Source organism: Camelina sativa, chromosome 11 (genome assembly GCF_030686135.1).
Source record: "Camelina sativa cultivar CO46 ecotype springtype chromosome 11, ASM3068613v1".
In the NCBI taxonomy this organism is placed as follows: Eukaryota; Viridiplantae; Streptophyta; class Magnoliopsida; order Brassicales; family Brassicaceae; genus Camelina; species Camelina sativa.
The window spans coordinates 3,898,417-3,915,781 of NC_141890.1; the positions used below are offsets into that span (position 1 = coordinate 3,898,417).

At 38.0% G+C, this 17,365-nt stretch overlaps 3 protein-coding genes across 6 annotated transcripts; 1 reads left to right on the forward strand and 2 right to left on the reverse strand.

Moving 5' to 3' along the window:
- Nucleotides 1–57: 57 nt before the first annotated feature.
- LOC104727606 (helicase and polymerase-containing protein TEBICHI) lies at nt 58–12,306 on the reverse strand. 3 transcript variants are annotated; one of them, XM_087475832.1, is made up of 27 exons: nt 12,061–12,306; nt 11,188–11,627; nt 10,843–11,074; nt 10,265–10,739; nt 9,885–10,045; nt 9,330–9,394; nt 9,091–9,196; nt 8,808–9,008; nt 8,456–8,656; nt 7,983–8,144; nt 7,595–7,834; nt 7,218–7,430; nt 6,705–7,055; nt 6,461–6,613; nt 5,907–6,128; nt 5,368–5,586; nt 5,172–5,289; nt 3,882–5,017; nt 3,470–3,667; nt 2,978–3,237; nt 2,586–2,775; nt 2,403–2,510; nt 1,560–1,912; nt 1,299–1,407; nt 927–1,067; nt 706–802; nt 58–609 (listed from the first exon to the last, which is right to left on the reverse strand). In XM_087475832.1, exons 1-27 carry the CDS (start codon nt 12,094–12,096, stop codon nt 542–544), a joined length of 6,255 nt encoding a protein of 2,084 aa, XP_087331958.1. In that variant the 5' UTR covers nt 12,097–12,306; the 3' UTR covers nt 58–541. The 3 variants fall into 3 exon arrangements, with proteins under 3 accessions (XP_087331958.1, XP_087331959.1, XP_087331957.1); XM_087475833.1 differs by having other exon boundaries at nt 9,885–10,145; nt 12,061–12,283; XM_087475831.1 differs by having other exon boundaries at nt 9,885–10,739; nt 12,061–12,304.
- Nucleotides 12,307–12,914: 608 nt separating this feature from the next.
- On the reverse strand, nt 12,915–14,668 carry LOC104721559 (two-on-two hemoglobin-3). 2 transcript variants are annotated; one of them, XM_010439568.3, is made up of 4 exons: nt 14,299–14,668; nt 13,891–14,021; nt 13,420–13,564; nt 12,915–13,265 (listed from the first exon to the last, which is right to left on the reverse strand). In XM_010439568.3, exons 1-4 carry the CDS (start codon nt 14,433–14,435, stop codon nt 13,148–13,150), a joined length of 531 nt encoding a protein of 176 aa, XP_010437870.1. In that variant the 5' UTR covers nt 14,436–14,668; the 3' UTR covers nt 12,915–13,147. The 2 variants fall into 2 exon arrangements, with proteins under 2 accessions (XP_010437870.1, XP_087331389.1); XM_087475263.1 differs by having other exon boundaries at nt 13,891–14,064; nt 14,299–14,640.
- A 236-nt stretch (nt 14,669–14,904) lies between these two features.
- Nucleotides 14,905–16,875, forward strand: LOC104721560 (uncharacterized). The gene is made up of 2 exons (XM_010439569.3): nt 14,905–15,267; nt 16,083–16,875. The coding sequence occupies exons 1-2, from the start codon at nt 15,066–15,068 to the stop codon at nt 16,721–16,723; spliced, it is 843 nt and encodes a 280-aa protein (XP_010437871.1). The 5' UTR covers nt 14,905–15,065; the 3' UTR covers nt 16,724–16,875.
- The last annotated feature ends 490 nt before the right edge of the window (nt 16,876–17,365 follow it).

Sequence of the window (17,365 nt, forward strand, 5' to 3'; positions counted from 1 at the left end):
TTGGGGTTCAAACCCTATAAAGTACATATCAAATCTATAAAAATATACAGAGCATACTTTGAACCAATATATTTACTCCTTTTGAACCATCAAAAAGTGAAATTGCTTTCGCTAATCTTTATTTACAAAAAAAAAAAAAAAAGTAGGTATTTATTTACAATCTAAAAGTGAAATTGCTTTCGCTTATCCTTTCTACGATTTTGGTCAGTGTCTAAGTAAAAACTATGGTAGCTATTGAAGTTACCTCTTTTTAGTATACAGAGACTCTTTTTGAAGCTTCGATAAGAGCCGTCTGAGAACACAGCAGGAGCAATTCCCTTTGGCATGCTCCACGCATATGTACTTGCCTGTCAAAGAAGCCGGTGAGATCATTTCTCTTCATCACTTCATGAAGATGAATCAGAGCATGGCATCGAGTCAAGCCATGGATACTAAAACATTTTTGATGCATCATACTGGCCTGTGAGCGAGTTGCTCAAAACCATCCGACGCTCTTAGAATTGAATGTTGACGACTTGCTGAATTTTTGCTGATGTCTTACTTAATCAGCCTGAAACGGCTGTAAGGATCCCCATGTTTTCCCAACCTTCACTTTCACATGTAGAGGGACTGAAATATATAGAATAGAATTAATAATGTCAATATATATACACATATCACATATGTACATCACATACTAAGAAGCTTGTATACAAGGTAACATACCGAGGAGGAAAACCGCATTTTCCATGCTGGTTTGTAGCAATATTGCAGCTTCTTTTACATACAAAGGATCAACTTCCAGCACAAGTTCGTCATGCACCTGCGTTAAGATGTATCACAATAATTAGCTATAGACAATGATAAAATTACTTGCAGAAGGAAGTCAGATATTGCATGTATGGAAAAAAACGAAAATCAAATAAAAAAAAAGGTGGAAAACTCACTTGTAGAAGAATTCGGCATCTCCCCTTTAACATGTGAAACCTACTTTCAGTTGAAGAACTAGATGTTGCGGTACCAACATCATCAGCAATTGCAGAATAGATGTTTATCATCGCAATCTTGATTATATCAGCAGCAGATCCCTGAATAAACCCACAGCCCGGTAAAATTATTTAGTTAGGGACTCTTTCAACAAAGAGTTCTCTCTTAAGTGAATGAGACCCCTTAAAACCAATAGCACCAACCAAAGAGCGAAAAGGGAAGAGAACACTTTTCAATCTAAATAGATAGTTTTTGTGAAATAGACAGTCTATTAAACGTGAGAGGATAACACTAAGCGTCAGGGAGAAAGAAAGGAAGAAACAAGATCAGACCTGGCACATGGAATTTACAGCTTGCCTTTGAGCCTTAGATTTCTCTTTCGCATTCCCAAATTTTATTTTCGACAAGAACCGCCTTCTTCCCTTGAGAGTCTGAATGTATCTGCATATCAAAATGTTCTGCAATTATGATTATAATTCATAAAAGTACAACCCAATTGATCACATAAACTATGAGAAATATGATGGTTTAAAGGAGCATATGGGAGTGGATTCAAACCAAATAGAAGGGGAAATAGAGTGTAACATCCTCACCCTTTTTCCTGGCAAAATGAAATGGTTTCGTTTAGCCAAGAGGTGACTGCAGGGAAAGAATTTTTAAAGCTTCTAATTTTCTCTTTGGCTTCATCTGAGCTGCACTCAAGCTGTTCTGCGAGCCTATTTGCACCCATTCCATAAAGAATTCCATAGATCAATCTTTTGGTCTGATCTCTATCATGTGGACTAACAGAACCTTCCGCTTTCCCAGTCCACTTTGCAGCTATCATTGTAAAGACATCACCTTCTGGCTGACTAAGCTGCGAAATCAACGAGGAATCTCTAGAAAAGTGTGCCATAAGTCGCAACTCTATCTGTGAATAATCTGCCGTCAAGAGTAACCAATTTTCCTGTGGTGGAAAAAGTCAACATTAAGTTCAACATTCAAGAAAACTTTTATGGCTAAGGTGATTAAAATACATGGGACCAAAGATGATGTGAAATACTCAACACTTTTGCCAGTAAAAGACCTATTATTCAGTATGGTTCTATCCTACTCTGGAGTTGTGCAAGATTTTGTTGTCATCTTCATTCCTTCACACTGAATGAGCTTGAAATAATAAAACAGTCTTAACTTAGCAACTATGCGCTTCCAATACCTTTTCAACTGCACATGTGAAATCCCCTTAACCTCGGGTAACTAGCCTAATAACTCAGGAGGACCCAAACTACTGACCTCTCTACAATTATGCTCTGGAGGAAATAAATGCTTTCAGTTTTTTTTTTTTTTTTGCCATTCTAAATAAATGCTTTCAGTTGTACAGTTCTTTTTTGAGAAATAATTTCTAGTTGGCTTGAAGACCAAAGACAAAAACTTTTAGCAATTACTTAGAAATTTACCTGAGTAGGAACAAAGAAGTCACGTGCATTTATTTTGTAACGATCAGCATGTGAATTTACGTCCTTTCCATGGTTATCCAATATGAACTCTACTTCATGCTCAACAGACTGCAGAAAAGTAACATGGTCATTAATTTTAAGATACACGACAGAATGAAAAAGGAAACATAGCAAAAGTCATACTTGGAGATTAGGCTCCTCTATGGAAACCCGCCCTGTTGCTGTTGATGTTTGAAGCCAGCGGCCATGCAAAGTGTACCTTTGCGTGCTCAAGCGTAGTTTAGCAAGCGAACAAATTGATCCAAGTGTACAATTTAAGAGCTTTGCCAAAGTGCGGTGTTCTTTGATAATTGGGACAACAGGATGCACATTCCTGGGACAAAGTTGTATACCAATGTGGTCAGACTAAAATAGAATCTCAGTCGCTTAGGGGGAATCGTGTTCTTGATAACATAACCGCAGACTTTTTCTTTACATAATTTACTGCTGAAAAGTACCTCAAAAAGTCTATTATCCTTTGTGATGAAAAAATAAAGAACACAATGTAAGGAAAATGAGTTAGTACTTTAGAATACCTTAAAAGATCCAAGCAATGCTTATCAGTACTTGGATGAAGTTTCCCTTTAGATTGGTTTTCCGGTATGGGCAATTTCAACTGTCCAAACAACACATTTGCAATATCAGCTGGGTTGTGCAATGAAAATGTCATGCCAGCCAATTCAAATGCTTTCTTCTCAAGGGACCGCAGTTTATCCCGCAATTTATTCCGTGCTCTAAGGCATCCTTCTATATCGACGCCTATACCCCACAGTTCCATGTCTGCAAGGACATTAACCTGAAACACGTAATGAAAGCATTATACTGCCGAAAAACAACTAACTTATCAGAGTTGAAATATCTTTGAATTGACTGCCTCCCTGGGCATTCCTCAGGAAGCTGTAAGGTAGCAAACACATGGCTGATTTGGAAAATACACATAAATATTTAACTTTAAGCACATCATCCAGCGGGATGCTGGTGAAGTTTAGAAAATCTTCCGCAACTAAAGCAAGTTAAAGAAGATATACCAGCGGCATTTCAGTGGTTGTCAGTGCTTCAATAAGTTCTTCAGAAACAAGAATCTTCCAAAGAGCTGAACAAAGGGCTCTTGTTTGAGCAACCCGTCTGCAGCAACCATTGTGGGCAACCCTTCGGATCTGATTCCTCCATCTGCCACTGCGATTAGCAGCTTCAGCTGCCTCTGGGGATAGTCTTTTCTTTACTTCCTTTAACACCACATTAACAGTTTTAGTAACTTTGGATCAAAAACTATAATAAGGAAGTACCTATAAGCTATATCTGTGGGATGATAGACAAACCAAGAGATAATAAAAGATAAAAAAGATATTTATACTTTGTTGCTTTTCTTGTTCAACACCGTCATCAGGACACATATGATATATATTGCATTGATTCCAATAATAGTACATCTGGAATTACCTTATCTATATTTGGATTTGAGTGTCTTTCCTCATCTGGCCAAAGAATCCATGTCACAATGCTCATATCAATGGTTTGGCTTATGTGAAGCGGAGGCATCATTAACCAAGATCCATCAACCAACTCAAGATCTCTGATCCCTTCCGCATGATTTAGGCGAGTGCATCTTTGGATTGAAATGGCGGGACTCTTAAGCACCTGAATCTGGACTTTTAAATTCCATGTGAACTTTCTCGTACTTACATTCCCCATTATTTTACTGATTCTGTTCCACCTAGACTTTATAACATCAAACATGTTGTGGGTGGCAAAAACCTCCTTCTTGCCAACAACTGCATCCTCCTCGATAAGCTTTTGTTTTTCTACACATTCCAGGTTGGGAAGATCCTTATTAAGATTGACATAGTATACAGGGGAGCTGTTCCAGCAGATAGCAATTCCATGTATCTCATAAGAGATGCGGGAATTCAAATTTTGTAGTTTATTATAGTGGATGTCGAAAAAAAACTCGCCAGCAGATTCCCACAGTTCCAGGAATGAATCAAATCCGCCACTAATATTTCCTGCAGTTATTGGACCCTTTTCACCTGTACCATCCTTATTACTCAGAGTAATATGCGAATTCCTAGTCAAATGCTGATCAACATTGTCCTCAGTTTTTATCTCTCTGTCATCGTAAACAGGGATAGGGGAAGTATCACTGGAAAGAATACCAACAGCACTAGGCCCATTAGTGCCGACTGTAGTTCCTATAGGTTGAAGATTAGGAAGATGACTGGTCAAGTTAACTTCTGATGAAACCCCTAATACGACCCTTGGCTTTTCTCTGTGATTATCTGTATCAAAGGTTTCACATTCCATGTGCCCCTCTATGCTTAATCTTCCTGGAACATGTCGTACTTTTTCGGGACCAACAGAGCCTCTGGAATTGTCTCTTTCAGTAGTTTGTTTTCCATTGGGAATCATAGCAGGAGCAGAAGGCAAGGGCTTTGAAAGCTCATGAACATCCAAACCAAGTGACTTAAAAGCAGAGAATGCAGCAGCCCTTGCCTCTTCTGCTTTCTCAAGAACAATTTTGCGTGCCCCGTTCTTAATTTTCTTGGCTAATCCCAAGTGTATCTTTCTTTGTCCTGTACCTGATACACCATATTAACTCTGAGCACATTAGATGAAAGAGATACAATATTCTTTCTGACAAACATTCTACTTATCAATGTTTTATATAAGCAAGCGAGATCTCAATGAAGCAACCAAAACATCAATTTAAACTGTCTAAGAAAACTGATTTACCTTCTGCAGCCCACGCTGAAGATTCAAAGAGAGCTTTGACAATTTCAGGGATGGATGCTTCAGCTATCGCCTGAGATGTACGCAAGCCAGCTTTGTACAACGCTCTAGCTCTTGAACCCTATTTATTCAAAACCAAAAACCATCCTTAGCAAGAGTCTTCATATCCTAGCTATAAGTTCCTGGAAGCTGCAAGTACCTTTATATATGGAATGCTAGTAAGTTCAACAATCTCAGCCCTGACACCAAATGAAACACGGTTCTGGAACTTGGCAACTAATCCTTCCAAATCATGCCATCCCAGCCTCTCACAGAACACTGAAACCATGGAAGAAAACCTTCCAGCATTCTCCTGTAGCGCTTGAACCATGCCTCTAGCCACTTTGAACGCTTCACAGACCTCAGTCACAGAAGCTTCCTGCATTGCATAGTTCAAATACAAAAACAAACAAGTTAGCTATTAGAGACGTCGATCATCACCGTGCTTTCTGATGCAAAAGAAAACGTTTTTAAAAAAATTTAAAACAGGAAATATGATACAAACCAATTCATGCAAGGGCCAACCAAGTAGGAAATGTAAGTTAAATAAGCAGATTAACAAAATATAATGAAGCGTAGATGATCATGCAAGCTAGTAGGGGTTTACATATACAAGAACCAAAATAAAAGCTTTAGCAAAGATAAAACACAAAAAAAACGGAAAAAAAACAAAAAAGCGGGGGAGGGGGAGAGGGGCACCTGAACTAATTTTGACAAGATGAGAGCAACGAAAAATCGCTTGCACACTCGAAGCATTTGTTCATCTGAAAGCATTTTCATGCTTGTTGAACCATGCCGATTGTCATATTCTCCACGCAAATTGTTTTTTACATCCTGTGATCTGTTTCGAGTGCGAACTGTTGCACCATGTGCCATGCGCATCAGGAAAGGTTCGACCACTCCAACTCTTTTGCCAACAGACTGAAATTGAGAGATAAAAAGTAAAAGTATCAGCGTATAAAGATTTTCTCAAAAAAAACTACATGCACAAATAACAAGACCTGACTTTTATAGTTCTATTCAAAAAGCTGCAAAACACTTGAAGGTTGCAATTCAGCTTTCCACAACGGAAGTGAAGGAGAAAGAGAATGCATAACTATTTTGTAAAACACTAAAATTTTAATAAGAAGAATAACATCTAAACTAGAATAACAGTCAATTTAGAGGAAGAAGATAGCTAAAAGCATACTTTCTGCTTATCAACATATAATTATGCCATACATTAATAGAGAGAACAAAAGTTACAAAATTACCTGCTCTAAAGGAGACAATTCCATGAACCGTTCATAATACAATTCCCAGTTTGGTTCAACACCAACATTGATTGGTGTGACTAAGTAGACCAAATGTAAATCAGAAGCCATAACTAGTCCTTCACGTGCTCGTAGAAGATCATCCAGCACTATCTGCAGCAACACCAATTACATGGACGTCAAACATGCTTACATAATACTACATAAAATGCAATTTCAGTTATAAAGAGTCAGATTGGATTACAAGTGACTCCTCTGGGCAGAGTGAACTGCCAAAAGATCCACGTCCAAGGGGTGTTGCAGTGTATAACTTTGTCTCTTCATTCCACTCAAGAAATTTCCTGTGGCACAGCCACCGAAGAGAATCCTGAGCTGATTTGACCACATCTTGAAAGGGCTTTGTAGAATTCAGAAGTGTACATCTAACATAGCGATGAATATCTTTGGCAGTCTGAACAATTCCACCAGCCACAACTTCTAGAATTGCATGAGTCATTCCATTTTTATCCTCAGATAAACAAGACTGCAATGGTGGGCAGGTTTCATTAAGAAGTGCCATTATTCGCTTGAGTTCTCCAGGTTTGCAGATCAACACCTATTAAGAATATAAATTTAGAACAAGAACCAAAAGCCTAGAACACTGACACTCCAAACAAGAAAAAATGTATGTGAACATATGTCTAAGAAATGGAACAATGCATGCTTAAAAAGACAGAAGTTTTGATATGAAGTTTCCAGAGTCACAGAGAAGACATACACTTTCTCCTTTTGTATCAATCCCAGTCCGCCCAGCTCGACCAGACATTTGCTTGTACCTTGTTCCATCAATAAAATCACGGCCAATCATTGGTTGTCGAAAAATAACCCTCCTTGCAGGCAGATTAACCCCAGCCGCCAAAGTGGATGTAGCTGTTAAGACACGTACGAGACCCTTACGGTAACAGGTCTCAACTATCTCTCTTTCTTCTACCTGTAATACAAGTAGAGTTAGTTGGCTAGTGTACTAATGAATATCGATATTCACTTTGCGTAAAATTCACCGTCGCCCATGTCAATAGAAAAAGAATCACAATCCCAGTATATAATCTAACCAGACAAGAAAAGAAAGAAACTATGGTGAATGTGTAAACATACTGTAAGACCAGCATGGTGATAGGCAACCCCAGAGGGAAGAGTTTCTTCTAGTACAGGATCTACTCCAGACGGTGACCTTCGCAGGGCATCAATAGCCGATCTGATATCCATAAACTCACTATTTTCACCATCAACGTCTACGGGAACCTTTTTAATGAACTTTGAAATATGCCTAGCAGTTGATTCGCATCCTTTTCGACTCGAACAAAATATCAGCACTGAATTGCCTTCTTGAACAACCTGGATCGCAACAGTAAATGTGAGTATTCCTTCTTGAACAAAATACGCGTATATGTTTTATCAAAAACATATAGAAAAAATACAAGTACTAAATTAAGACTTTATACAGAAAGACATAAGAAGACACATAACTCGCCCGAGCCATTACCTCGTTACAAAGCTCAACTATATGGTCTGGGTCTTTTCCTCCCATATCAGCAACTTTTGGTATAGTCCTCACAACTTCCATCTTTTTATTGTAAATAGTGCTCCCAACCTTAATATACTCCTCTAGTGGAACTGGTCGAAACTCTGTTTGATATAAAGCTGCCTTTCAACATGTAAAACAAAAATAAAGTTAAAAGGCCACAATAACTTTGCAAAATGTTTCAATAGAGGTGAAGACAATAGCTTCGGAAAGTAACAAATAGAGAAAAACTATCATCACGCATTTAAGAGATCTGAAGATAAACATGTCTTCATTTTACTGAAACCATAAAGCTTATTAACAATCACAAACAGTATTTCTGCCATATTCTTATAATTCCCATAGAATTCACAAATACTTGTATATCTGACGATAAGTGTCATGCAACTGAGTGAGAGCAAAATATATACACACAAATTGTGATTTTTTCTTACTTGAAGCCAGTCAGCAACTGCTCCAACATTCGGCATTGTAGCACTCATACCCACAATTTGTAGGCCATGAGCAGGATCAGCCTTGCCACTGCTATTCCCTGAACTCTCACCACTACTTGATTCTGAACTTCCTTCACCAGCAGCATAACGAAGTTTCGTCAACATAAGTTCCAAAAGATAACCCCTATGTTGGTCACCCACCTATATAAACCATGCGCAGAAGATTCTGCATTCAGTACCAACTATACGAAGATAAAGCAGATTAAAAACAAAGATTAAAAACAAAGATTAAAAAAAAGGTGGTTTCAGACAGTTATATGCTTATCCGAGATGAGATATTTGAAAACCATACCATATGTAGCTCATCTATAACTATTATGCCAAGTTCTGACAAACGACCCTCTTCAAGCAAGCGATTTATCAAAGAGTTGGCCTTCTCAATCGTGCAAACAGCCACAGAAGTGCCCTTAGGAAGTGTTCCACCACCCTGATTTCCATAGTAACTACGAACATGCTTACCAAGTGGTTCAAGAAGGACCTCAAGGTGTTCTGCCTGCACCCAATTGCAAATACAACTAAACTTACAGAAAGTGATAATATATAACGTGTAGGATGCTTGGAGAAACAAACGAAACCTTCTCGGCGCAAATGGATACATAAGGTAGCACAAGCAATGCCATTTTTCCAGTTGTTATGACCCGTCGCAGCATCAAGACTTCTGCAACAAAACTTTTACCAGCACTGCACAAACAGCATGGTTTTGAAATTGAACATGAATTCTTGTAAGATAGAAGCCTGTTAGTGAGATTAATCATACTGCTATCATGATCTGAAGAAAGTATAAGAAAAGAAGAAACTTTGAATTGGCAGATACCTTGTAGAAGCACAATATACCAAATTCCTTTTCTGCAAAACACCATCAACCTGAAGACACTCGACCTAGAAAATTCACAATTTGTATTCAGCTAATAAAAAGGACGTCAGAAGCAATAACATGCATACAAGAAAGAATAGGAAAACTTTTTCAGATATAATACTACTGACCCAAAATCACTCATTAATCCACAACAAAACTTAGAAAGTATAACTACAAAAGTTAAGAAAGAGTCGAAAATAAAAATTGCCTAGAAGTTTTGTACAAATTCATAAAACATATAAATAGGAAGAAACCAACATATATCACATGTACAACCACCGCATAAATGATATAATAATGTCATGAAAGGAACAAAGCATGAAAAGCAAATACTTTTGGATGGCGAATACTAGCTGCTGGCTCTCAGCTAATATTACACTTTTTAAACTGTACTAAGGAAGCAAATTCACATCTATCTATCTATCCAGGAGTAGGAATATAGAAAATAATGATCAGTTGTATCTAAATATTATCAACAAATAACAACCCACAAATCAACAAACAGTTATGTACCTGCCAAGGATAGAGTTTAGATATTCCTTTCTTATTGTAAACGCTGCAAACTTCTGAGGGAAGCCAAGTGCTAAGATTTAAACCATCTTTACTACGATGAGAGCTTGAAGGAGTATGACTTTCTTCAGATTCACTAGAATCAACTGATTTCCTTAAGTTGCCTATCATAGAAACAGATCTTTCACTATGATTTTCCTCGCACAACAAAACTTTGTTTCTTTCGAATTCTGGATACACCCTGCCTATCGAGATATTATCTGCCTGAGCATTATTTGCAATATCAAGACATCCTTTATCATCAACAAAAACAGATTCAGATATCCTGCTGATTCCTAGAGTACTGTTATTCTGATCAAATGAAGCACATCGCTCTTGGTTACCTCCGTTTGTTTTCTTATCCTGAAACAAAAGTTCAAGGTTCTTGACAGGAAGCGGAGATGCTTCTTTATTAAAATCTCTCCCATGCGTCTCTACGACCTTTGAAAAACCAATGGCTTCTTTATCCTTTACTCTGCTTTCATCTATATCTAAACTTCTCTTCAACTTTTCACTGCAATTATCTGTTTTGTTGCTGCATGAAATAATAGTTCCATGTTGAGTTCCATTTTTAGCTTCTACGGAACCAGATTGCTCAAATGGAATTGTCAAACCATCAGCAACTTGAATTGCTTCATTCCAGAAAGAATCTCCAGGTGAGAACATTGAGCTACCACTTCCTGACTTAGGGGTTCCAACAGGACATGATTTAACGGCTGATCCAGGTGTGTGGCATTCAGTTAAATGAGCAGACGATTCTGGTGCCTTAGTACACTTCCTCAAGCCCATTGGAATTTCAATAAGTTCATTGCTCGGTATCTGTGAATATATTAGAACAGACACATAAAATAATATAAGATGAATCAGTATGGCAAGAGGACAGGTAACCATTACTGCTGATTTCACTTATATTTTCTTATACCTTCTTTGTAGGGTCTGAAACAGATTTAACTCTTTTATCAGCAATACTAGCGAGTGATTCAGGCTTACTCCCGAGAGGATATGCAAGTTCATCTAGTGATGGTATAATTTGGGAATCACAGCGCCTCTTGTGAGAAATTTTAATATCTTTGGATGGTGATGATGAACTGCTTTGACGCTTTAGTTCACATGCCTTCTGATGTGAAGGTGAGCCAATAACAGACTGCATTCCACTGCAATAAAACAGAACAATTGACTAGTCAGACAAATAAAAGAATGGATGTTTCACCAAAGAACTCCTTCATGGTAATGGAAAGAATAGAAAATTCAGCACAATGGACATTACCTACAATACAAGGACAAGAAACCAGTGGCAAAGTCTCTCAGTTCTAATTTATCTTTCTGGCTAGCACAGAGGAAACCATCTGTTGCATGAGTTTCAGTTGTAGCAACACTTTCTTTATCCAAATCTTGAGATCCGTTCTGGTTCAAACACCCTTCAACTCCTATAGAAGTTGCAGGCATTACAGGTTTAGGCACGCAGGGGCGTACATTTTCACCAGCAGACGAAGCAGAAACCTCCAAATCCAACTTTCTTGTAAACGCTTCCTGCCTTGCCTGCAACCCACTGTTGAAAGTGCTTTTGTCATCCAGAGAGGCTTTCAAGTAATTGTCCAAAGTGCCTTTGTCTCCAGGAGACTTTTCTCCTGTCACCTTCACATTTTTCTCATTTCTCCCAGACTTCAAATTTGGTGAAGAATGTTTCCTCTTCTTCGAATGAAAAAACTAGTAGTACAGTAACAAACAATAATAAGAAAATTTAGTCAGTACAAACATACTTTAGCTTCAATATCAGAAAAAAAAAACTCAATCCTAACTAATTCACTGTTCATAACTTGAATTAAGGAAAAGCTTCAAAAAAAAAAAAACCTTAATTTATGGGAAATCCATATCAAAATTGAAACTCTTTCATGGAAAGAAGAAAAAAAAACGAGTCTTTCACTATCTTAGGTGAAAATTAAAATTACGAGATTCCACCTAAAGGTGGTTACGGGTCTACTCGAACAATTCAATTTCAATACACAGTTCATCGGATATTAAAGACAAGTTCTTCAAGTCAGAAACTTTAACGCACAAAAGAGAAAGAAGAAGTACAAACATCGACACTCGTCGACACTTCGCGAAGACAAGTTTCTCAGAGAAAGAGAGAGAAACGGACCTGATCAATCCGCGATTTAGAGGAATCCGAGTCCATCGGCGGAGAAGGAAGAGTAACCGCCGGAGATCTGGAAATAAACCCTAGTCGGCGAGTTTAGCGCCGGGGGGAGTGAAGAGCGCCCAAATTGGAGGCAGATGTAGAAAATTAAAAATCTGTAGCGTTTGAATTTTTGATTTCAGAGCTGCTCTCTCTCTCTCTCTCTCTCTCTCTCTCTCTCTCTCTCTCTCTCTCTCTCTCTATTTCTGTATTATTTATTTTTATATCTTTCCTTAAAAAGTTCGATTTTTTTTTTTTTTTTTTGGTTTTCACGCTCGAAATTTCAATTTGAACTATAAAGTTGTTTTTGGCTCCATGTCTCTCAAATAACATTAAGGAAGATATGATAAAAATTCGTTTTAGTCAAGTATGCAACGAGTTTGGGAGTGCCAAGTCATCTTTTACCAACTCACATTAGCACAAATGCGTTTGATACAATCATACATATACAAGTGCGTTTATGTACTAAGTGAGCATCAAAAGGGCTTAAACCAACCAAATGACTTAGTTAAATGTGAGGTTTTTTAGTCAAGCATATGCAATCCTAGAGAACGAATCACAGAGTGTGAATGCAACCAGCCAATTGGGTTAAAACATACACACATACATAAACAAAAGGGGAGAAGAATCGAAAAGTAACAAAAAGGCAAACCTTTCCTCTGAGAAAACAAAGGAGGACTCATACTAACAAAAAAGGAGATCAACTACTAATAAATGTTTCTTTTGCCAACACTCAATAATTGCAATCAGTAAGTGACTAAGTGGTATTGCTCTGTTTGATTATACTCAAGTTTGAGTTAATGTTATATATAGCATTATTCGTCCCAACTTTTGTTTTTCTTTTTACTTAATGAAAAATTCCGACCAAGCTCCAAAGTCCAAACATGCATATTACATTTGAAAATTCATTCTAGTTTTATTCATAAGCCAAGGGCTATATATATAAACGAAGCAACGGAGCCATATAATAAAGTAAAGAGATCTTAAAGTATCCATGCCATGAACGAGGTTGCAAGTGTGGCGGCACAGCTTTTAAGCAACATATTGCTAATCATTTTTCTGCTGGTTTTTCCGCTGCGTGTCTACACGCACAATTGTGCTTATGCTTCTTCGATTTCTCATCCTGAGTCTTGAGCTCATTTCCAGCCACAAGGAAGAACGCAGTGTGCCTGATACAGACAGATACAGCTTGTTAATATCTGCCGAAATTCTTAAGGTTTAAAGTGAATAAAACAGACCCCAATCAAACTTCCATCGAACTATTTTTTTAATTTGGTTCCTGAATTTACAGTGTTTTTGACTCTGAGAAGAAGATGGTGTTACCTGAAGAACTTCATCATTTTGATTTTAGAGTCCTGGTCGATGTCAAGCGAATCGTCGAGAGCGTTTTGCATGTGGTGTAGCCATCTCTCTGCAGCTTGATGGGTCACTGGAAATGGACGGTGACGTCCGATCAAAGCAGGATGACCTACACATTGGCAAGATATAACAAACAGCCACAAAGTAAGCAACGAGTTTGGGAAATGCCAAGTCATCTTTTTAGTCAAAACCAACTCACATAGGCGCAAGCGCAAAAGTGTATTCTAAAATAAACAAGTGCGTCTGTGTGAACTAAGTGAGCATCAAAAGGGCTAAACCAAATGAGTTAGCTAATGTGCGGTTTCTTAGCCAAAGCATATACAACCTAGAGAACAAGATATGAATGCAATCAGCCAAAATTGGGTTAAAACACACACACACACATAAACAAAAGGGGAGAAGAATCGAAAAGTAAGAAAAAAAAAAAAGACAAACCTTTCCTCTGAGAAAACAAAGGAGGGCCTCCCATACGCTGGACGAAGAACTCATACTGGTTCTGGATGGCATCTTCTTTGTTTGCGTCAGAAAATATAGATCGAAACCATTCTTCTTCGTCATCATATACCCTACTCTCCACCATTTCCAAAACCAAGAATCAACAAGATATCCCTTAAGAACAAACAACACAGGTCCATAACTGTCAAAAATCTTGAGAGTTCACTAGTGTGGACACATACTGTATATAACAAATCTGTTGAACAAAGCAGAGACTGGACTTGAATCACTTGAAATTTTTTTAAAAAAAATCACACTTTCAACCACAGTATCCTAGGCTAAACCCAGATTAAATGGAAAGGAATGAGCCAGAGGAAACAGATAGTTAGAAAAGGGAATTGAAAGAACCTGGTGTAGAAATTGGTGGAGAGATTGATAAAGGTCTGAAGACCGAGCTTTTCGAACAGATTGGATTCGTCGATAGCGAAGGCCTCAGCCTGATCGACGCCGCTCAACACCGATGCCTTCTCCTGCAGCGATTGCATCTCTCTCTCTCTATCTCTGGTTCGGAGTGGTGAGTAGAGAAACTGTGGGCGATACGATTGATTTTTTTTTTTTTTTAAAGGAATGGGGCTTTCTCTTTATCTCTCTCTCGTGGTGGTCGCGTGGAGGCAACGCTCTCTTTCTTTCGTGTAGTTTTTTTATTTAACTAGTACTAGATAGAGAGAGACTTGTGTTTGGAGTTTGGACATTTTTTTTATTCTCTTTGGTCCCAGTCAATTTATAAAATTAAATTCCTCTTGTTATCAGTTATCACTATGTCATTGTCAACATTGTCTTTTCTTTTCTTTTTTTTTCTTCTGGAAATATTCCACAAATGGTTTTTGAGCTAAAGAAATTAACCAAACTGATCATATACGTACCTAAATATTTTTTTTATTTGTCATTGGCAGTTTTTGTTTTTTGGGCCTATAATACAAATTGGACTTAACTAGGCCTGTATTAAAGCCCATTACTCCAAACTCTTTATTCGCGATTTGCGTTTGTTGAAGAAAAGAAAAAAGTGATTTAAAATCCGCGTTTTAAATAAGACACGAGGCTGAGCTTTTGACCACCACGAAGGATATATCAACGGCGTCGTCTCTCTGTAATTGTGGATTTTGTCCGGTGAGGCGATGGCGACGAACAACAGAGAAGCAAGGAGGCGGAAGATCTTAGAAAGAGGATCTGATCGTTTAGCTTTTATTACTGGTCAAATCAACGGCGTTCCTCCTCCAACCTCTCCTTCCGATTCTACTTCTTCCCTTTCCCACTCTCTTCTCCAATCCTTCCCGGACACGAGTCCCTCGCCTCATCAGATACCTCAAGATGAAATCGGTGCTCTCTCTCACTCTTTAGGGCATATTATTAAAGTCGTTGAATTGTTCGATTTCCGTTGGTTGTTTATGTGTGTATTTGCATTGCATCTTGCTTTTCTCGTTTTTGTTATTTTCGCATTGGGCGGTGAGAAAATAAAGCCATGCTTTTTTTTTTTTAATTTGGAGCTAGGTGCTGTAAGTTTGTTGTTAATTGAAATCAAGTAGGCTTCTTTGATCATATACTAAAACATTGTGGAATTCATGTTTGCAAGTATCATGTGTAGGAACCCCCACCATTGGATCTTTGAATTAGCGTAAATTTGTAGATTAGAATAAGACGCACAAGTATCCACATTTATATGTTTTAGTATATTGTGTCCTCTGATTGAAGTAGTACAATGGGCTGTGAAGCTGCTATATCCAAGTGGGAAACTACTTTACTTAAGTTGAATTTAGATCTTAACGAAGGTAGTATCTGTTATGAACCTGATTTCTCTGTTCCCTGCTTGTGCTTAATTCACCTCGCACTTTGAAGTTTCCTTTTCCCATTCTGTGAATTTTCTTCCCAGGGGCGGTTCAACCACACTACCACAGTTAAGTGTTTGGAACGCTCAATTATGTTGTGTTTTTAATATTTGCTTGCCTTGTATTGTGCCACAAAGTTTCGTGAAAGATATTTTTAATGTTTCGTGAGGCTTACCTTTACACTACGCTTAATGGATAAGCAAGCATGTCAAAATGTTAGCATCATTTATATGTTGTTGATTCCAATCTCTTATAAGCATAATAAGAGACGCCAGGGGGTAACTTACTTGTTTTGTTGTGGTTTTGCAGCTCTCACAAGTCCACAGGAAAACATCTCCAATGCTGCGGTGGTTGATAATACAGATCATATCATCCATCAAAGCAGAGCAGAATCGGTCCAGCCTCAGAGGTACGCTGAAACATTGGCAGAACCCTCTGCTTCAGATCCTAGCGACGCAACAATACAACCAACTCCTACAACTTCAAGTGCTCAAATTCCATCAGTGGTAGATTTAGGTGCTTCTCAAGCATTTATTCCTCTGGCTAGTTTTGTGAACACCATCAAACCAAAGCACATTGGAGCGGCCATTGATGCTTCAGAATACCTACGGATGTTCTCAGCTCTTGGGATTGCACTTGTTGTCATACTATCTCGTCTCGGGTTCTCTTCCCTAGTCAACATAGTAAGCTTCAGGCCTGTTTTCTTGCTCATATTGACCGATGCCACAATTGTGCTTGGACGTGTTCTGCTGAGTCATCGTGGAGATTCGCCCTCAGCCTCTGCCTCGGAGACAGTAATGAATGGGCAGGGTATAGCAGAACAAGTGAGCAATGCTTTGGAGACGGTGATGATGGTAAAGAAGATAATGGACGCGCTTCTAATGGATTTTAGCTTGTACGCTGTGATTCTCATATGTGGCCTCTTGGTCACCCAAAGCATCTTTCCTTAGGTCATTTATCAAGTAGGTTTGTTTGTGCTCGGTAGTTTTGTGTTTGTTTGCTTCTGGTTTTAAAATTATAGTTAGCTCCAAAACATTTGTACTTACATATCAGTTACATCGTTTTTTATTTTATTTTGAGTTACCCTTTTGGTTGATGCTAAGTAAGTTCACTTACGCGACAGATCATTATTATTTATTGGTGTTCAGTACTTTGGAAAAAGACAATTTAGGGTTCTCCTTCGTTTGTTTCGTATACTGTAGTAGTGTATTAGGGTAGTTGGGTATCACGTCTCAGCTTCGTTTATTTGTTTTTTCTGCCCACAGTATTTAGTATTGGTGTAAACTGTAGAGACACACATCTCAGATTCTGTTTTTGGACCCTATAAAATTGGCCAATGAGAGAGTTGCCTTAATGATTTTTTAAAAACACTTTTACATTATTTTGGAATTCCTTGCTCACCACATATCTTGCTTCTGCCTAGAAATTAAAACTTATTCGTATTTGGTAATTGTTTCAACAACCCACTTAAACACAAACCTGTTCTAGTCACTAAAAAAATCTTACTAACACTTTTTATTATCTAGATCAGGTCTAGTTTTTTAATGATTTGATCTCTGAAAGGGAAATAAAAGTTAAATGTGGAAACTATA

Bases quoted from the DNA above. Each gene is read 5' to 3' on its own strand.
- LOC104727606 (XM_087475831.1), bottom strand. From the start codon at position 12,096: ATGGACTCGGATTCCTCTAAATCGCGGATTGATCAG. The intron at 7,056-7,217 runs GTATGTCTTCTC...TATTCTTAATAG, and splicing joins TTGATACAAAAGGAGAAAGT to GTGTTGATCTGCAAACCTGG. The intron at 1,913-2,402 runs GTAAATTTCTAA...TTTCCACCACAG, and splicing joins ACTTCTTTGTTCCTACTCAG to GAAAATTGGTTACTCTTGAC.
- LOC104721559 (XM_010439568.3), bottom strand. From the start codon at position 14,435: ATGCAATCGCTGCAGGAGAAGGCATCGGTGTTGAGCGGCGTCGATCAG. The intron at 14,022-14,298 runs GTTCTTTCAATT...GGTGGAGAGTAG, and splicing joins TCCACCAATTTCTACACCAG to GGTATATGATGACGAAGAAG. The intron at 13,565-13,890 runs GTTTGTCTTTTT...GCCAATGTGTAG, and splicing joins TTTGTTTTCTCAGAGGAAAG to GTCATCCTGCTTTGATCGGA.
- LOC104721560 (XM_010439569.3), top strand. From the start codon at position 15,066: ATGGCGACGAACAACAGAGAAGCAAGGAGGCGGAAGATCTTAGAAAGA. The intron at 15,268-16,082 runs GTGCTCTCTCTC...GTGGTTTTGCAG, and splicing joins GATACCTCAAGATGAAATCG to CTCTCACAAGTCCACAGGAA.